General features: G+C 42.7%; 1 protein-coding gene across 3 annotated transcripts in view; it reads left to right on the top strand.

Annotated features, from left to right (window-relative positions):
- The window catches only part of LOC147108081 (receptor expression-enhancing protein 6-like), a 42,811-nt gene that overhangs the window by 21,261 nt on the left and 7,095 nt on the right, over positions 1-14,455 (top strand). For 2 of the 3 annotated variants that reach the window (XM_086004541.1, XM_086004542.1), the window contains exons 2-4: positions 880-973; positions 4,620-4,758; positions 5,045-5,213. In XM_086004541.1, coding sequence (XP_085860667.1) covers positions 880-973; positions 4,620-4,758; positions 5,045-5,213 — 402 coding nt within the window. Of the gene's footprint in view, positions 1-879; positions 974-4,619; positions 4,759-5,044; positions 5,214-11,438; positions 11,513-14,455 lie in introns of all 3 variants that reach the window. The other variant, XM_086004540.1, reaches the window with a different exon arrangement.

Below are 14,455 nucleotides of genomic sequence, written 5' to 3'. Positions count from 1 at the left end.
TCCTGCTCCTATCTTCTATGTTTCTATGTAACTCGCAAGGTTGCTTTGACTGCACCTTCCTGCCCTATGACCTCTACCACCAAGAGCAGCAGCAATGTTGTGGCAACACATAATTTGCAAGTTCCACACCATCCTGACTTGGACTTGACATTGCCATTCCTTTGTTATCACTGGGTCAAAATCCTGAAATTCCCAACCCAACATGGAAGTGCCATCACCATAAGCACTGCAGTGATTCTACGAGAAAGCCCATTCACCAACTTCTCGGGGCAACCACAGTTAGCAATAACTGCAGCCTCGCTGCCGTTGCCCACATCCCAAGTAGAGTTTTAAGCGTTTGCTGTTGCAGTAGAGCTGCTCTTAGATTTGAACAGAGCAGAGAGAAGAGAACTTTCCTTTGTATTTAATGCTGAAACTGGGTATCTAAAATGAAAAAGCTTCCAAATCTTCTAGTATCCCTTGCCTCAATATTCACGAAAAATAAGCACAACCCCATTCGAGTGCCATTTTGAATGTGTATGGGCCAAGCAGATTGGGGGAACTGCACAGTTGTTGCTGTCATTCCAGACAGTGCATGCCTACTGTAATGAACTTTCATGATCAAGTGGCAGAAGCTGGGATCAGCTGGATTATTAGGATATTAAATATGAAACTGTCCTGCAGGAGAACTGAGGGTACATTGATATTTTTGTTTAAAACTCCTGCAACAGATGTTCCTATAAATGTGCCTTTTTTGCTTTACTTTAGAGTTGGGTGAGAGTATAACTTCAGATGTCCTCTAAATCTGTTACTGGGTCATAGCTGTGCACAAGGTGAGCTCCATTAAAAGCTTCTGTTGGTAGTGATCTCATTTGGTCTTTGTATACCACTTTCTTCCAGGTTCCTTATCCATCCTTGGCCTGTATCTTGTGTTTGGCTATGGAGCATCCCTGTTGTGCAATCTGATTGGTTTTGTCTACCCAGCTTACTTTTCGTAAGTATGACCTCACTCCATGTAAAATGTGTGTCTCGATGTGTTTTGTAAAACATTGTGCGTAGTTTTGCATTTATCTAAATTGCCAGCTTTCTTTCCACCCTTTATCTCCAACTCTATTCTGTTTCCTCCTCCCCTCAAGTGTTTTTTTTAAATCTTCCTTTAACAGCATTGCTTATTATTTTTAAAGCATGCACTATAATCACCACACAAGCTCCTTGAGTTAAGGGGTGAGTAGATTGTCAAACATCTGGTGCCTTGCAAATGGGAGTGTTGGCTCTGGTTTGCCACGCAAAGACCCCGGCTTGCTTTTTCTCCCCCCAAATAAAATTCACAAAGTTATGAAGGCTGCCAATACAGATGACCAAGCCCGATCCAGACCATAATCACTCTGACGTGAAATATGAGAGATATCAAATCTGAATTTCTAACACTGTGGGAAGATGGTTTAATTTATTGCTGCCTGTTCACACAAGCTAACACATCAAAGCCTTAAACGTGTCTTTTTAGATTTGAACCAAACTTCAGGATTGTCTGACATTGGATCATGTAAAATGTATAAGAATGGAATCCAGATGTCTAATTTGCACATCTGATTGATGTTTTCTCAATGGCACCGCATCCTTTTTTTTTACTTAAAAGAACAAGCTTGCTGGAAGCTATCGTAGATGACAACATATGTCAATACACAGGTGTCCAGAATTCACAAGTTTCATAGAGTTCCCTTTATTATTAAAAAAAAAACTCAACTCTTAACAGTATCTTGTCTCTTTCCCACACTCTTGTCTCCCTGGGCTTTGCGGCCACCCGAGCAAAAGTACTAGTCGGGCACTTGGTGCAGGCGTCAACTGCTCCAAGGCTGCCAAGTGAGTGATGTTCACTTTCCCAATGATTTTGTTTCCCCCCTCTTTGCTTGGGGTGGGGGGGGGATGCGTCGTGGTTTCTACTCTGCCTTCACACACCTGTGATCAGTTGTTCACCACGTCGTGAATTCTAGACCCAAACATGTCCCATTTCTGTATGATGCATGATCAGCTAGTGTTATTGAAAGAAAATAAATTCTTGCCACACCTGAAACTTTCAGGAAGTCGGATAATTTAATATTGGATGAGCTAGGAACTGTAACCTGCATGAATCTAACTAGATAAGTGACCTTTTTCCAGTGGAATTCTTGGTAATTGCAGTTCTGGGTGGATCAGCATCAACTGAACTACCTGAGCATTGTCTAAAACTCTCACGATTCTCCATTCTAGTCCAAACACTACTTGAAACTTAGCTTGCAGCTGCAAACCTAGCTAGAATACATTTGAAAGTTTTAAAAATCTGGTTTACATTGGTATATTTTTGTGTGCTTATCATTTTATATGCATTCTGCTTCGAGTGACTCCATGCTCTTCTCCAACGGCCCTGGAGGCTTATCTAAACTCTGCTCACACTGCGTTTGTTCCCATTTATCTCAAGCAACCTTGACTGTTTCCAAAGTGGCAATGAGCAGGTTTGATTTGACACCACACAATTCATCAATAATGGGAAATGGTCTGATTATTACAATATTATTGCCTACCTCCCTATTTTTTTAAAAACTAGAATCCACAGTGATGTTTCTATTGAAAGGCCACTAAATATGACCAAATAAGGACATCAAAACTGTTAACATATGAAATTTAGCTGTTGAATGTAACTGGTCCATTTTTTGTAATCCAGTTATAGCTGCAGAATTGTATGTCTTTGTACAGCTGATGTTGTGCATTCTCTCCAAAGGTTGATTTAAGAGTGATTTATTGGGTTGCTCAAGGTAATCATTTGGCACAATGCAATTGACTGAGTTTTTACTAGTGTAGAAAATACCACCCATTAAGTATATGGAAAGAAAAACCACGAGAACTTTTTTTTTTAATCTGCCATCGGTGGACTTGCTAATTTTGCTGTGAGCACGTTGTCTAACTAGGTTTTAAATAAGGCTTTTGGTAGTCGGTCTAATTTTATGCTTTTTGACGGATAGAATGGGAGTGTTTTTATGTGGCTGAACTGAGTAAAATTATTCAGAGTTCTGCTTTACAAAAAAAGTGCTAGTCTAGAGGTAAATAAAATTCACATTTAATACAAAATATACCAGAGTTGTTTTTTTTTTTTTATGCCTTCATCTGTGATTACCACCCCCATTCCCCACGTCACGCAATGCTCGCATTCTTTGGCATTGATGGGCAGAATTATGCAGCATGTAGATACACTGATTAGTGGCTGTGTGGCTAGCTTGCACATAACTGATGAGGAACAGGAGAGGTCCACTTCTACAATAAGCCTACATTGGGGAACAAACCATTTATTAATCCTAATCAATATCGGCTCTTTGCTCCGTGAAATTACTAGCATGTGAAGCAGATGGAGTACAATGTGGGAAAATGTGAGGTTATCCACTTTGGAAGGAAGAATGAAAAAGCAAATTATTATTTAAATGGAGTGAGAGTACAAAATGCTGCGGTACAGAGGGATCTGGGAGTCCGAGTACATGAAACACAAAAACTTAGCATGCAGGTATGGCAAGTAATTAGGCTAATGGACTGCTGGGCTTTATTGCAAGGGGTATGGAGTATAAAAGTAGATAAGTTTTGATGCAACTTTACAGGGCGCTGGTGAGACCGCACCTGGAGTACTGCGTACAGTTTTGGTCTCCATATTTAAGGAAGGATATACTTGCATTGGAGGCAGTGCAGAGAAGGTTCACTAGGTTGATTCCTGGGATGAAGGAGTTGACGTATGACGAAAGGTTGGACCTATACTCATTGGAGTTTAGAAGAATGAGAGGTGACGTATAAGATTCTGAGGGGTGGATGCTGAGAGGATGTTTCCCCTAGTGGGGGTATCTAGAGCTAGGGGGCATAGCTTCAGAATAAGGGGTCACCCATTTAAGACGGAGATCAGAAGGAATTTCTTCTGAGGGTCGTGAATCTTTTAGACTTCTCTACCCCGGAGAGCTGTGGAGGCGGAGTCACTGAATATATTCAAGGCGGAGATTGACAGACATTTGAACTACAAGGGAGTCCAGGGGTATGGGGAGAGCAGGAAAGTGGATCAGCCATGATATTGGATGGCGGAGCAGGCTCGAGGGCCGATTGGCTGACTCCTGCTCCTGGTTCTTATGTTCTTATAAAGTATTGAGCAATGATCGTGCATAGTTTAGATTAAATTATTTTATGCAGAGGGTGGTGAACGTGTGTAACAGGTTGTCCAGGGAGGCACTGGAAGCAGATAATATGGGAAAACGTAAGGGAGAATTGGATAGATAGTCAAGTGTTTTTTTGAGACCAGCCAGCTGGACTGCCGAGTGCTTTCAAGTTTATGTTCCAAAGCCGTTATAAATGAATTTAAATATTTGTTATTGTATTACCTACTCTAATCTGTATTTAATAATGTAAACCTTCCAATCAGCATATAAAATATGAAATTCATGATTTATCTGCACCTGTTTCCAGCTGGTAGGCATTATGGTAATTGACATGACATCCTTGCTTGTTCTGTAGCACTTCTATTTAAAGAGCACCGTGCCATGTGGATTTTAAATAGATTGGGATATTGTTGGTATGAACCTTTTTTCAGTGGCAGTATAATGTGTTTTTTTTCAAAATATTCTTTTCTCCTCCTTCAGAATCAAAGCTATAGAGAGTACGAATAAAGAGGATGATACAAAGTGGTTGACATACTGGGTGGTATACGGGATATTCAGCATTGCTGAATTTTTCTCTGACATCTTCCTCTTTTGGTTCCCCTTTTATTATGCCGGAAAGGTATGTAAAAGATCAGATGACCTCTTGTTTGCTCTCAAATCTTAGAATACGTTACCCTTATCGCCAGGTCTATCGCATATTCTTTACTGTTAATCTAAGCATCATCTTTTAACACTACTAATTCCATGTTGCAGAATGTCATTATCTTTTGTAAATGCAAATCACAATATTTTGCATGCTGCAAAGAATGTCTAAACTTGGTCTGCTTTGATGCTTTTGCGGCCTCTGCTGGTTTTGATGGCTTTAGGTTAGTGGCTAACATTTTGGGGATTTTGTTTTCCTGCAGTGTCTCTTCCTGCTCTGGTGTATGGCGCCGGTCGTATGGAACGGTTCTCAGATGATCTACAATCGGATTATCCGCCCTCTGTTCCTCAAACATCATGGCACAGTGGATAGTGTTGTTAACGACCTCAGTGGGAAAGCTTTGGATGCAGCAGAGAGTATGGCGAGGGAAGGTCAGTAGAACACTATTGGGGAATGGAGAGCTGTGACCATTATGTGGAATGATGCTTGAGTATTGTCCGATATACCGTTCTCTTCGCTCGCTAATGGGGTGACCTCCCTTGGGGAAGTTTTGATGCTTGGGTATATTTGGGGGCAGTTGAGTGGTGGAGGGAGAAAAGTAGTCTTTGTCCTTCTGTAGTGTCTGCTTTTACAAAATCTATTTTTAAATGATTGTGATAAGACTCTGCACTTGACCACTGACACCTGTTGTGAACAATGAAGTTTGTCATTCTTGAGCTGTCGGGACACCTTTTTTTGTATATTTCAAAGGTTCATTTGGATATGGTCCCTGATTGCGTTTCAGTCTGCATGTTGAAACTGTCAAAGAACTGTCTGTGTTGCCAAAAAAAACACTGATGCTGCGCTCCTTCCCTACAACTTACCTAGTGCTGATTGGCCACTCCTGAATGGGTATGAATGCAGTGTTTTTTGCAGTGAAGTAGCTGGGAATTTGTGTATTTCACATCCGAATTGATGCTCAAAAACCAATAAGTATCTTCTCAATAAAAATCTCAAATCTGCACAATCTCAATTATCCAGGTATTCTGAAGTAATGAGTGATTTAGGGATTGGTTATTAAGTGCTGCCATCTCATCTGGCATTGATCCTTTCCCTTTTTCTCCCACTTAATACACCAGTAAATTTTCTCATCTCAAAACACTAACTCATTTGGGTACAGCTGCATGTGTGCCAGCAGCCTCTGCATTTGCATCTGCCCCCTCTTCGTGTGTGAGCCGAGCCTAGCTGCTCTGTCAGCAGACTGTTCAACTATTTGGAATATTACAGTTGAGCCAAATCCTGTTCTTAATCATGCAAAGGTACACCTATTTTTAATTCCTCTTCCCAACCCATTTTCTCCCACCCCCCCCCCCCCCCCCCCACTCCCACCACCAAAAAAAAAGCATCAGGAAAGACATTGATGCCAATTGTAGTGCTTCCCAACGTTGTCTAGGCCAAGATCAGCGAATTCAATGTAGGCCAAGAATTGGAACCTCTTCCTGATCTGTAAGAATCAGTACCGCACTCGGTGATGAATTTGACCATTAAGTCATCAGGAAAGATGGGAATCATTTTTGTAGAGTTTTTAATGCATGCAGTTTGTGGTGTATGTGCCTTTTAAGAGCCCCAGGTGTGCATAATGCCAGTAATTGCCACTTGGGCTATATAAGCCTGTGTATTGTGTATATCCTTTAGAAACCCCCCCCCCCCCCCCCCCCCCCCCCCCCAGACTTGCTTAGTAAATACCTATGAACCAACTCCTGTCTTCAGTGTCTTTATCTACACATGGACACTACAGTGGCGACGAGGATGGGATTCGAACCCATGCGTGCACTACACAGTTGAGTTACAATTTGTTTTAGCGCCAAACTTTCTGTATAACGATGTCCGTTTAGGTCCGGTAACATGATGCTAGTTTATTTTTCATAGCCTGTCATGAATTACGTAAGATTATATTTTACTCTATATAATCAGCTTGCTTATTTTTAGGGTTTAACATGTTAATGCTTTTTTAAACTGCTTTGATGAAAATCAATGATGTGGTTGTTGGCATCAAATCTTGCGTATTTGCAGAGCAGTGTGTTTGTGGTATGGACCACATCCTTTTAGATACTGTTGACACTCAATATTGGGCTTTTTCAAAAAAAATAGTATATGTGCTTTAACGTGGCTGGAAGATTGCAGGACCTGATGACACGTATTCTGCACCCCCCCCCCCCCTCAAATGTATTGTCAATCAAAAAGCTAATGTTTCATTCTAGCTTATAGCGGACATTAAAACCTGAGATTTCCCCTTGGCTGGGACCCTTTGTACCTAATGAGATTTAGAACTATACTTGGTGTAATAATTGTACAGCTGCTGACCAGAATGAACACATTCTAGTAAATTAGGTAAAAAAACAACAGCTAGGTATGTGCCGCATAGAGAATAGATTAGTATACTTTAATAAACTAATGGTTTTAGATTAATACTGCATCATTGAGATTCTCTGCCTGTTACACAATGCTCCTGTGGGTGAGCAGCTAGTTTCCATGTTAATGCTAAATCTACTCACAGGATCCCAGGTTGCCTGAGGATTGCTGTCGGTTTGGTATTTCTTGTGTGGGTGTGTCTCATTTCAGCGGCACAACTGATTGAGACTGAAACACATGAAGGATTATGGGTCTAGTGTCCAGCCATTCCACAATGTACTGCAACATTGGTGGAGTGGTAAATAGCGCGGAGGGAAGCCTCTGGCTACAGGTTCCAATGATGGGTGAAACTAGAACTAGGGGGCATAATCTTAGAATAAGGGGCTGCTCTTTCAAAACTGAGATAAGGAGCAAATTCTTCACTCGGAGGGTAGTAGGTCTGTGGAATTTGCTGCCCCAGAAAGCTCTGGAAGCTACATCATTAAATAAATTTAAAACAGAAATAGACAGTTTCTTAGAAGTAAAGGGAATTAGGGGTTACGGGGGGCGGGCAGGAAATTGGACATGAGTATGTTCGGAATGGCCATGGCCCTGTGGGTAACGGCGCGGGCCCAGGGGCCGTGTAGCCTGGTTCTGCTCCTACTTGTGTTCTAATTATGTGTTAGATTTCAGGAGATGGTTCTATTCCTGTTCCTGGCTGGGGTGGAGATCACCTTTTACAGAAGGTAAGTACTGTAGAAAATATAGGGACAGTGATCTCCTGGACGAGTTTCGATCGCCTAGATGGGTCGGAGAGGAATTTCCCAGATTTTTTTCTCCCAAATTGGCCATTGGGTTTTTATCTGGTTTTTTGCCTCTTCCCAGGAGATCACATGGGTTTGGGAGGGATGTAGAGTGATAGTAGATTTGAGGTTCGGATCAGATCAGCCATGATCTTAAACAATGGTGGAGCAGGCTCGAGGGGCCGATTGGCCTACTCCTGCTCCTATTTCTTGTTATATAAACGGGTTGGTCAGATGGGCAGAACAGTGGCAAACGGCATTTACCCCTGAAAAGTGTGAGGTGATGCATTTTGGGAGGACTAACAAGGTAAGGGAATACACAATGAATGGTAGGACCTGAGGAAGGACAGAGGATCAGAGGGACCTTGGTGTGCATGTACCTAGATCCCTGAAGGCAGCAGGGCAGGTAGATCAGGTGATTAAAAAGGCATATGGGATACTTGCCTTCATTAGCTGAGGCATAGAATATAAGAGCAGGGAGGTTATGATGGAGCTGTACAAAATGCTAGTTAGGCCACAGCTGGAATACTGTGTGCAGTTCTGGTTGCCACACTATAGGAAGGATGTGATTGCATTGGCGAGGGTGCAGAGGAAATTCACCAGGTTGTTAACTAGGCTGGAGTGCTTCGGCTATGAAGGGACTGGACAGGCTGGGGTTGTTTTCCTTGGAACAGAGAAGGCTGAGGGGGGACCTGATTTGAGGTGTACAAAATTATGAGGGTGCAGATAGAAAGGAACTTTTCCCCTTGGAGGGGTCAATAACCAGGGGGCAGGAGGGATTTGAGGAAAAACTTTTTCATCCAGAGGGTGGTTGGAATCTGGAACTCACTGCCTGAAAGGGTGGTAGAGGCAGGAACCTTTACAACATTCAAGAAGCATTTAGATGAGCGCTTACAAGGCAATGGACCAAGTGCTGGAAAATGGGATTAGAATAGACAGGGCTTGATGGCCGACGCGGACACGATGGGCCTCTTTCTGTGCTGTATAATTCTATGACTAACAACTTGCATTTATATGGCACCTTTTTTAATTTTAGAAAAATGTCCCAAGGCACATTATAAAAGCATAAACTGACAAAAATGGGCACCAAGTCAAAGGAGGAGATATGTGGGTTGACCCAAAACTTGGTCAAAGAGGAGGGCCTTAAAGGAGAAGAGGGTTGTAGAGCGGTTTAGAGAAGGAATTCCAGAGCACAAGGGCCTAGATGGCTCGAGGCATGGCTACCTTGTTATAGTCTGTACTGATTATTTGCATTGTGATGCGAGCTGTTTTAACAGTAATAGAACTTGGCACTGAATTAAGTTTTAGAATATTTTCATGTTGCAACCTATTTAAAATAACATGCATGTTAATTTTAATTAAATGTTTAGATAAGTGTCTTGTACTTGAAGTACAGTAAATGCAGGAGACCTCATGGCCAGCAGTATAATCTGATCAGTGGAACCACTAAAAGCCTGAGCAGGTAACTCCAGCAGTGCATTCTGGCCCACGAGGGTGGCGATAGGTTGCAGAATGGGACTCGGTTGTTTATGGGGAAAGTAAACCACAATGTGACATTACACCGTGAGAAACTGATTCAACTGTGTAACTTGGCCAAAAGTTACAAGGTGGCTTATCCTCTTGTAAATGGAGAACTGTTTTATCATGTCTATCCACACAGCTGATTTTGTTTTGGGTAACAAAGACTTAATGCAAGAAGTGCCACAGAGTAGAGGATTTCTGCATGTTCAGTGATGAGAATCGCTACAATGTGGTACCAACAGTCAAGTGACCTTGCATAGAGGCAGGCTGGGTGGTGCTCTCATCATGGAGTAATGTTTTCATTAAAGATTCATTAGCTATCGATGAACAGTGGTTTAAGGAAATGGCTATTAAAAGGTTGCCATCTTTGGCTACATACATTCATCACATTATGGCCCATATTTTCCAATGCCTATGGGTGTGTACGAGCTGGACATCGGAAATGCTGGTTTCAGGTATGCGAAGCGCGTGCGCTTGAAAACCGGCATTTCCAATCTGTCTAGAATCCTCTTGACAGATCGGATGCCTGCCCTGAAGAAGGGCCTCTGGGTGGAGAGTTCCACTTTCTGCAGAACCAGCCTGCTGAAATCACTTAAAAATCTTACGCCTGGTAAAAGCAGGCATAAGGCCTGCTTTTACCAACATAAGAGTTTTAAAATAAATAAAAATTTTCACTCATTTATAATTAAAAACATTTTTTTTTAAAAAGGTAAGTTTATTTTTAGCCCTGTTAAAACAAAAAAAAACTTTATTTAATGGCCCAGAAATTCGGGTCTCCACGCAAGGGGTACTCACCCATAAGCCCAATGGAAGTGCCGGTTTCGTGCATGCGCGGGAAACTGGCACTTCCATTCCCCTGAAAGGGGTTCAGAAGTTGAACGCGTGCGCAGGAGAGGCAGCACGTACGCATCGAACTTATGCTTTTTTTGCAGGTTTTCCCGGGAAGGTAAGTCTCCAGAAGTTAGACATGTAAAAAGCAGTCGCACGGCCTGCTTTTTACAAGGCAAGTGGTGAATTAATTAAAATTGAAACATTTTTTCCACAAGTTTATTATTTTTAAATACTTTAAAGAAAGGTAAGTTTATTTTTAGCCCTGTTGGAAAATTTAAAAAATTTCAAATTTATATTGTTTAAAAGTTATTTCATGTAATTTATAGTTTATTAAATGTGTTTTTATATTTTTATTTGAAGATTGTGATGTTTTGGGGCTTATAGTATTTATAGGTTTGACAGGTCTTCCTGTCAAACTTATGAATGAAGCATTCCCTGCTACCATTGGCTCTCCATGGCCCACATGATCCCAGGGGACGCATCGAACTAACTGCGCCCCTGGGATACGCAAGCACTGCGCGCCGGCAGTTGGAGCAGGCCCAGGATCGCAATTCCACGGGGGCCCACAGCTCAACGGCCGGCGCGCAAGGTAAGTGCAGGTCGGGGGCTTGCAGCTGCGGGAAGCCCCCGACCTGAATTTCTGGGCCATTGTTTGTCTTTTTTCAGTGATCCCCATTCATACTTTTGACAAGTCTATCTGTCGTCTTTCATTGGCTCGCCTAGCCCACGTGATCCCAGGCACGCTTGCGAACCTCGTGGGTTCTGCACATTTTGACTGGAGAGACCCAGTATCGGAAGTGTCTGGACCTCTCGAGCCCTCGGGTAAGTGCGTAGATTTTTTTCCGATAGGAGGCATTCGCACGCAGGAAGCCTCCTATCAGAAATTACAGGCCAATGTATCTGTTTCAGAAATCTACTTCAGGTAAAAGATCAATATTAAGTCCACATGGGTGGACTTGACTTGTCCTATCATACTGGCTGACTTATCTTAAATAACTCTCTTTGCTATGTCAAGCGTGGTGATCTGAAAACCCCCTTGTGTCCAGGATACACAATTGGGGATAGGTAGATATAAGTAGTCCTTTCTTTATAATTTTCTTTAATGTCTTTTAATTTTGTTTCTTGCTTTAGTCTTGCAGACACTATGTAACAGCAAGAGCCTCATAAGGACAGATGCAAGACCTAAACAGTTACCCGCTGTGTCTGTATGTAACATAACAGGCCTGGCTTCTGTTAGACCAGAAAAACAATATTTTTGGTTTATCATGACCTTTGTTTTTATTGGAGCACATGCCAAGATTGGATTCTATCCGCGCCTGTGTCTTTTATTTAATGAAAAGCACTGGTGTATATGCATCCTGTTTTCTTTCCCCCAACAGCCATATTTAAGGTGGTCTGAAAGAACAAATGGTCCTTGCCTGTTAAGGAGGTTTTAGCATTTATTTTATCCATTGGCATTCTAAGTTACTATAGTGTGAGAATAAGGTCAATGTAGATATTGCTTTGCTCCTTTGGTTCAGATTGCCCTTTGCATTGAATGTAAATAAAAATCATATTAGCTAAGTTGACGTGAGAAAGTATTTACTACAAGAAGCAGATGCATCTCCATTGGATATCCTAATGTTTGCACAATGATGTATTGTGACTATTTTCTCATTCTTCCACTTCTTTGTGTCCTGGAAAACCAATGTCATGATAAACCAATGTTTCCCTCTAGCTGGGGACATGGTGCCCCATGAGTATTTTTAGTAGAGTTTCCATAAGCTTTTGTCCCTTTCTCTTATTGCAATGATCATAAATGTAAGCTATGCTAGCTGATAGGTGTGCTAATTCCACGTAGTGCTTTACCCCAGCAGTCTACAAGTCTCTTTATTGTATTACATTGGCTATCTGGAAGTAAAACATCTTCTGTCTCCTCCTTCAGTAGTTGAGAAATGTATTGCAATAACTTGTGTGCTAATTTGGTCCTTTTCTGAGAATCCTACTCCTATTTGCCCTCTGGCCATTAACTTCCAGCACTCCGATCGTCTGATTAATGCAAGATCTCAGTGGGTGGTACAAAAAAGATATAAGTTCCCAACACCCCTGTTTGTGAAGGGTACTGTTCAGAGTGTAACCCCAATAAAACATGTAGTTCTGTGTAACAACAGAAAATGCTGGAAAAACTCAGCAGGCCAGGCAACATCCGTGGAGAGAAATTAGAGTTGACGTTTCGGGTCAAACCCTTTTTCAAAACTGGAAAGGAAATGAAATAGATCGAAGGCAGGGCTGGGAGAGAAGTGAAGAGACATTAAGAGGTATTCAAAACAAGACGAGATGGTGATAGGACTAGTGGAGACAAAAGACGGCTCAGATTAGGTGTGAAATGTTCTGGCAGAATGAGAGACAGCTGCCATGTGGGAGAGGGGAAAAAAAGGAAAGGCGGGTGGGGAAAGGGGAAAAACCAAGGGGTGGATTTAAAAAAAGTGAAAATGTAATAGGGGCTGAGGTTATGATCTGAAATTGTTGAACTCGATATTGAGTCCGGAAGGCTGCAAAGTGCCTAATCGGAAGACGAGGTGCTGTTCCTCGAGTTTACGTTGAGCTTCTGTGGAACAATGCAAGAGGCCAAGGACGGTGAGGTCTGAGTGGGAATGGGGCGGTGAATTAAAGTGACAGGCAACCGGAAGCTCGGGGTCACCCTTACGGACTGAACGGAGGTGTTCCGCAAAGCGGTCACCCAATCTGCGTTTGGTCTCCCCAATGTAGAGGAGACCACATCGTGAGCAGCGAATACAGTATACTAGATTGCAAGAAGTACAAGTAAATCGCTGTTTCACCTGGAAGGGGTGTTTGGGGCCCTGGAAAGGGGGGAGGTATAGGGGCAGGTGTTGCACCTTCCCGTGCAAGCGCAGGAGATGCAAGGGGAAGGAGCGCTAGGGGTAATAGAGGAGTGGATTAGGGTGTCTCGGAGGGAGCGGTCCTTACAGAATGCTGAAAGGGGAGGGGAAGATGTTTGGTGGTGGGATGTAACACCTGCCCCTATACCTCCCCCTTCCCACTGTCCAGGGCCCCAAACACCCCTTCCAGGTGAAACAGCGATTTACTTGTACTTCTTGCAATCTAGTATACTGTATTCGCTGCTCACGATGCAGTCTCCTCTACATTGGGGAGACCAAACGCAGATTGGGTGACCGCTTTGCGGAACACCTCCGTTCAGTCCGTAAGGGTGACCCCGAGCTTCCGGTCACCTGTCATTTTAATTCACCGCTCCATTCCCACTCGGACCTCACCGTCCTTGGCCTCTTGCATTGTTCCACGGAAGCTCAACGTAAACTCGAGGAACAGCACCTCGTCTTCCGATTAGACACTTTGCAGCCTTCCGGACTCAATATCGAGTTCAACAATTTCAGATCATAACCTCGGCCCCTACTACATTTTTACTTTTTTTTTATCCACCCCTTTGTTTTGGTTTTTCCCTCCCCCCCTTCCTCTTTTTTTCTCTCTCTCCTACATGGCAGCTGTCTCTCATTCTGCCAGAACATTTCACACCTAATCTGAGCCGTCTTTTGTCTCCACTAGTCCCATCACCATCTCGTCTTGTTTTGAATACCTCTTAATGTCTCCTCCTCTTTTGTTCTGTCCTAGCCCTGCCTTTCGATCTATTTCATTTCCTTTCCAGTTTTGAAAAAAGGTTAGACCCGAAACGTCAACTCTCTTTCTTTCTCTCTCCACGGATGTTGCCTGGCCTGCTGAGTTTTTCCAGCATTTTCTGTTGTTTCGGATTTCCAGCACCTGCAGTATTTTGCTGTCGATGTAGTTGTGTGTAGGGCAGTAGAATTTACCTGTGGAAAGAACAACGCTCCAGTAGGACAATCTTTTTTTCCCCCAATAGCTTGCTAATGACACTTCATAATTATTTTAGTGCCTGGAGAAATTCAGACCTTTATTGTCAGAGTCCAATTTGTTTTTGTTCGTGGGGCATTTTTTTATAGCTCACAGCAGAAAGGCAGTTTCTACAAGCGGACGTAATTTGCAGTGAACCTAAGTCGGCACTGGCACTTTACATGCGCCACAAGCGGGGTAATGTGTGACATAACTAACAGTTTCCCTTTAGTAATGGCCTTTTGCACTGTACACCATGTGGAATGCCCATCACATTCTCGGCT

This window comes from Somniosus microcephalus, chromosome 13 (genome assembly GCF_052327205.1).
Source record: "Somniosus microcephalus isolate GS21.2 chromosome 13, FLI_Smic_1.0, whole genome shotgun sequence".
Taxonomy (NCBI): Eukaryota; Metazoa; Chordata; class Chondrichthyes; order Squaliformes; family Somniosidae; genus Somniosus; species Somniosus microcephalus.
The sequence above is the reverse complement of the archived record's forward strand: the minus strand, read 5'-3'. Positions and strand labels throughout refer to the sequence as shown.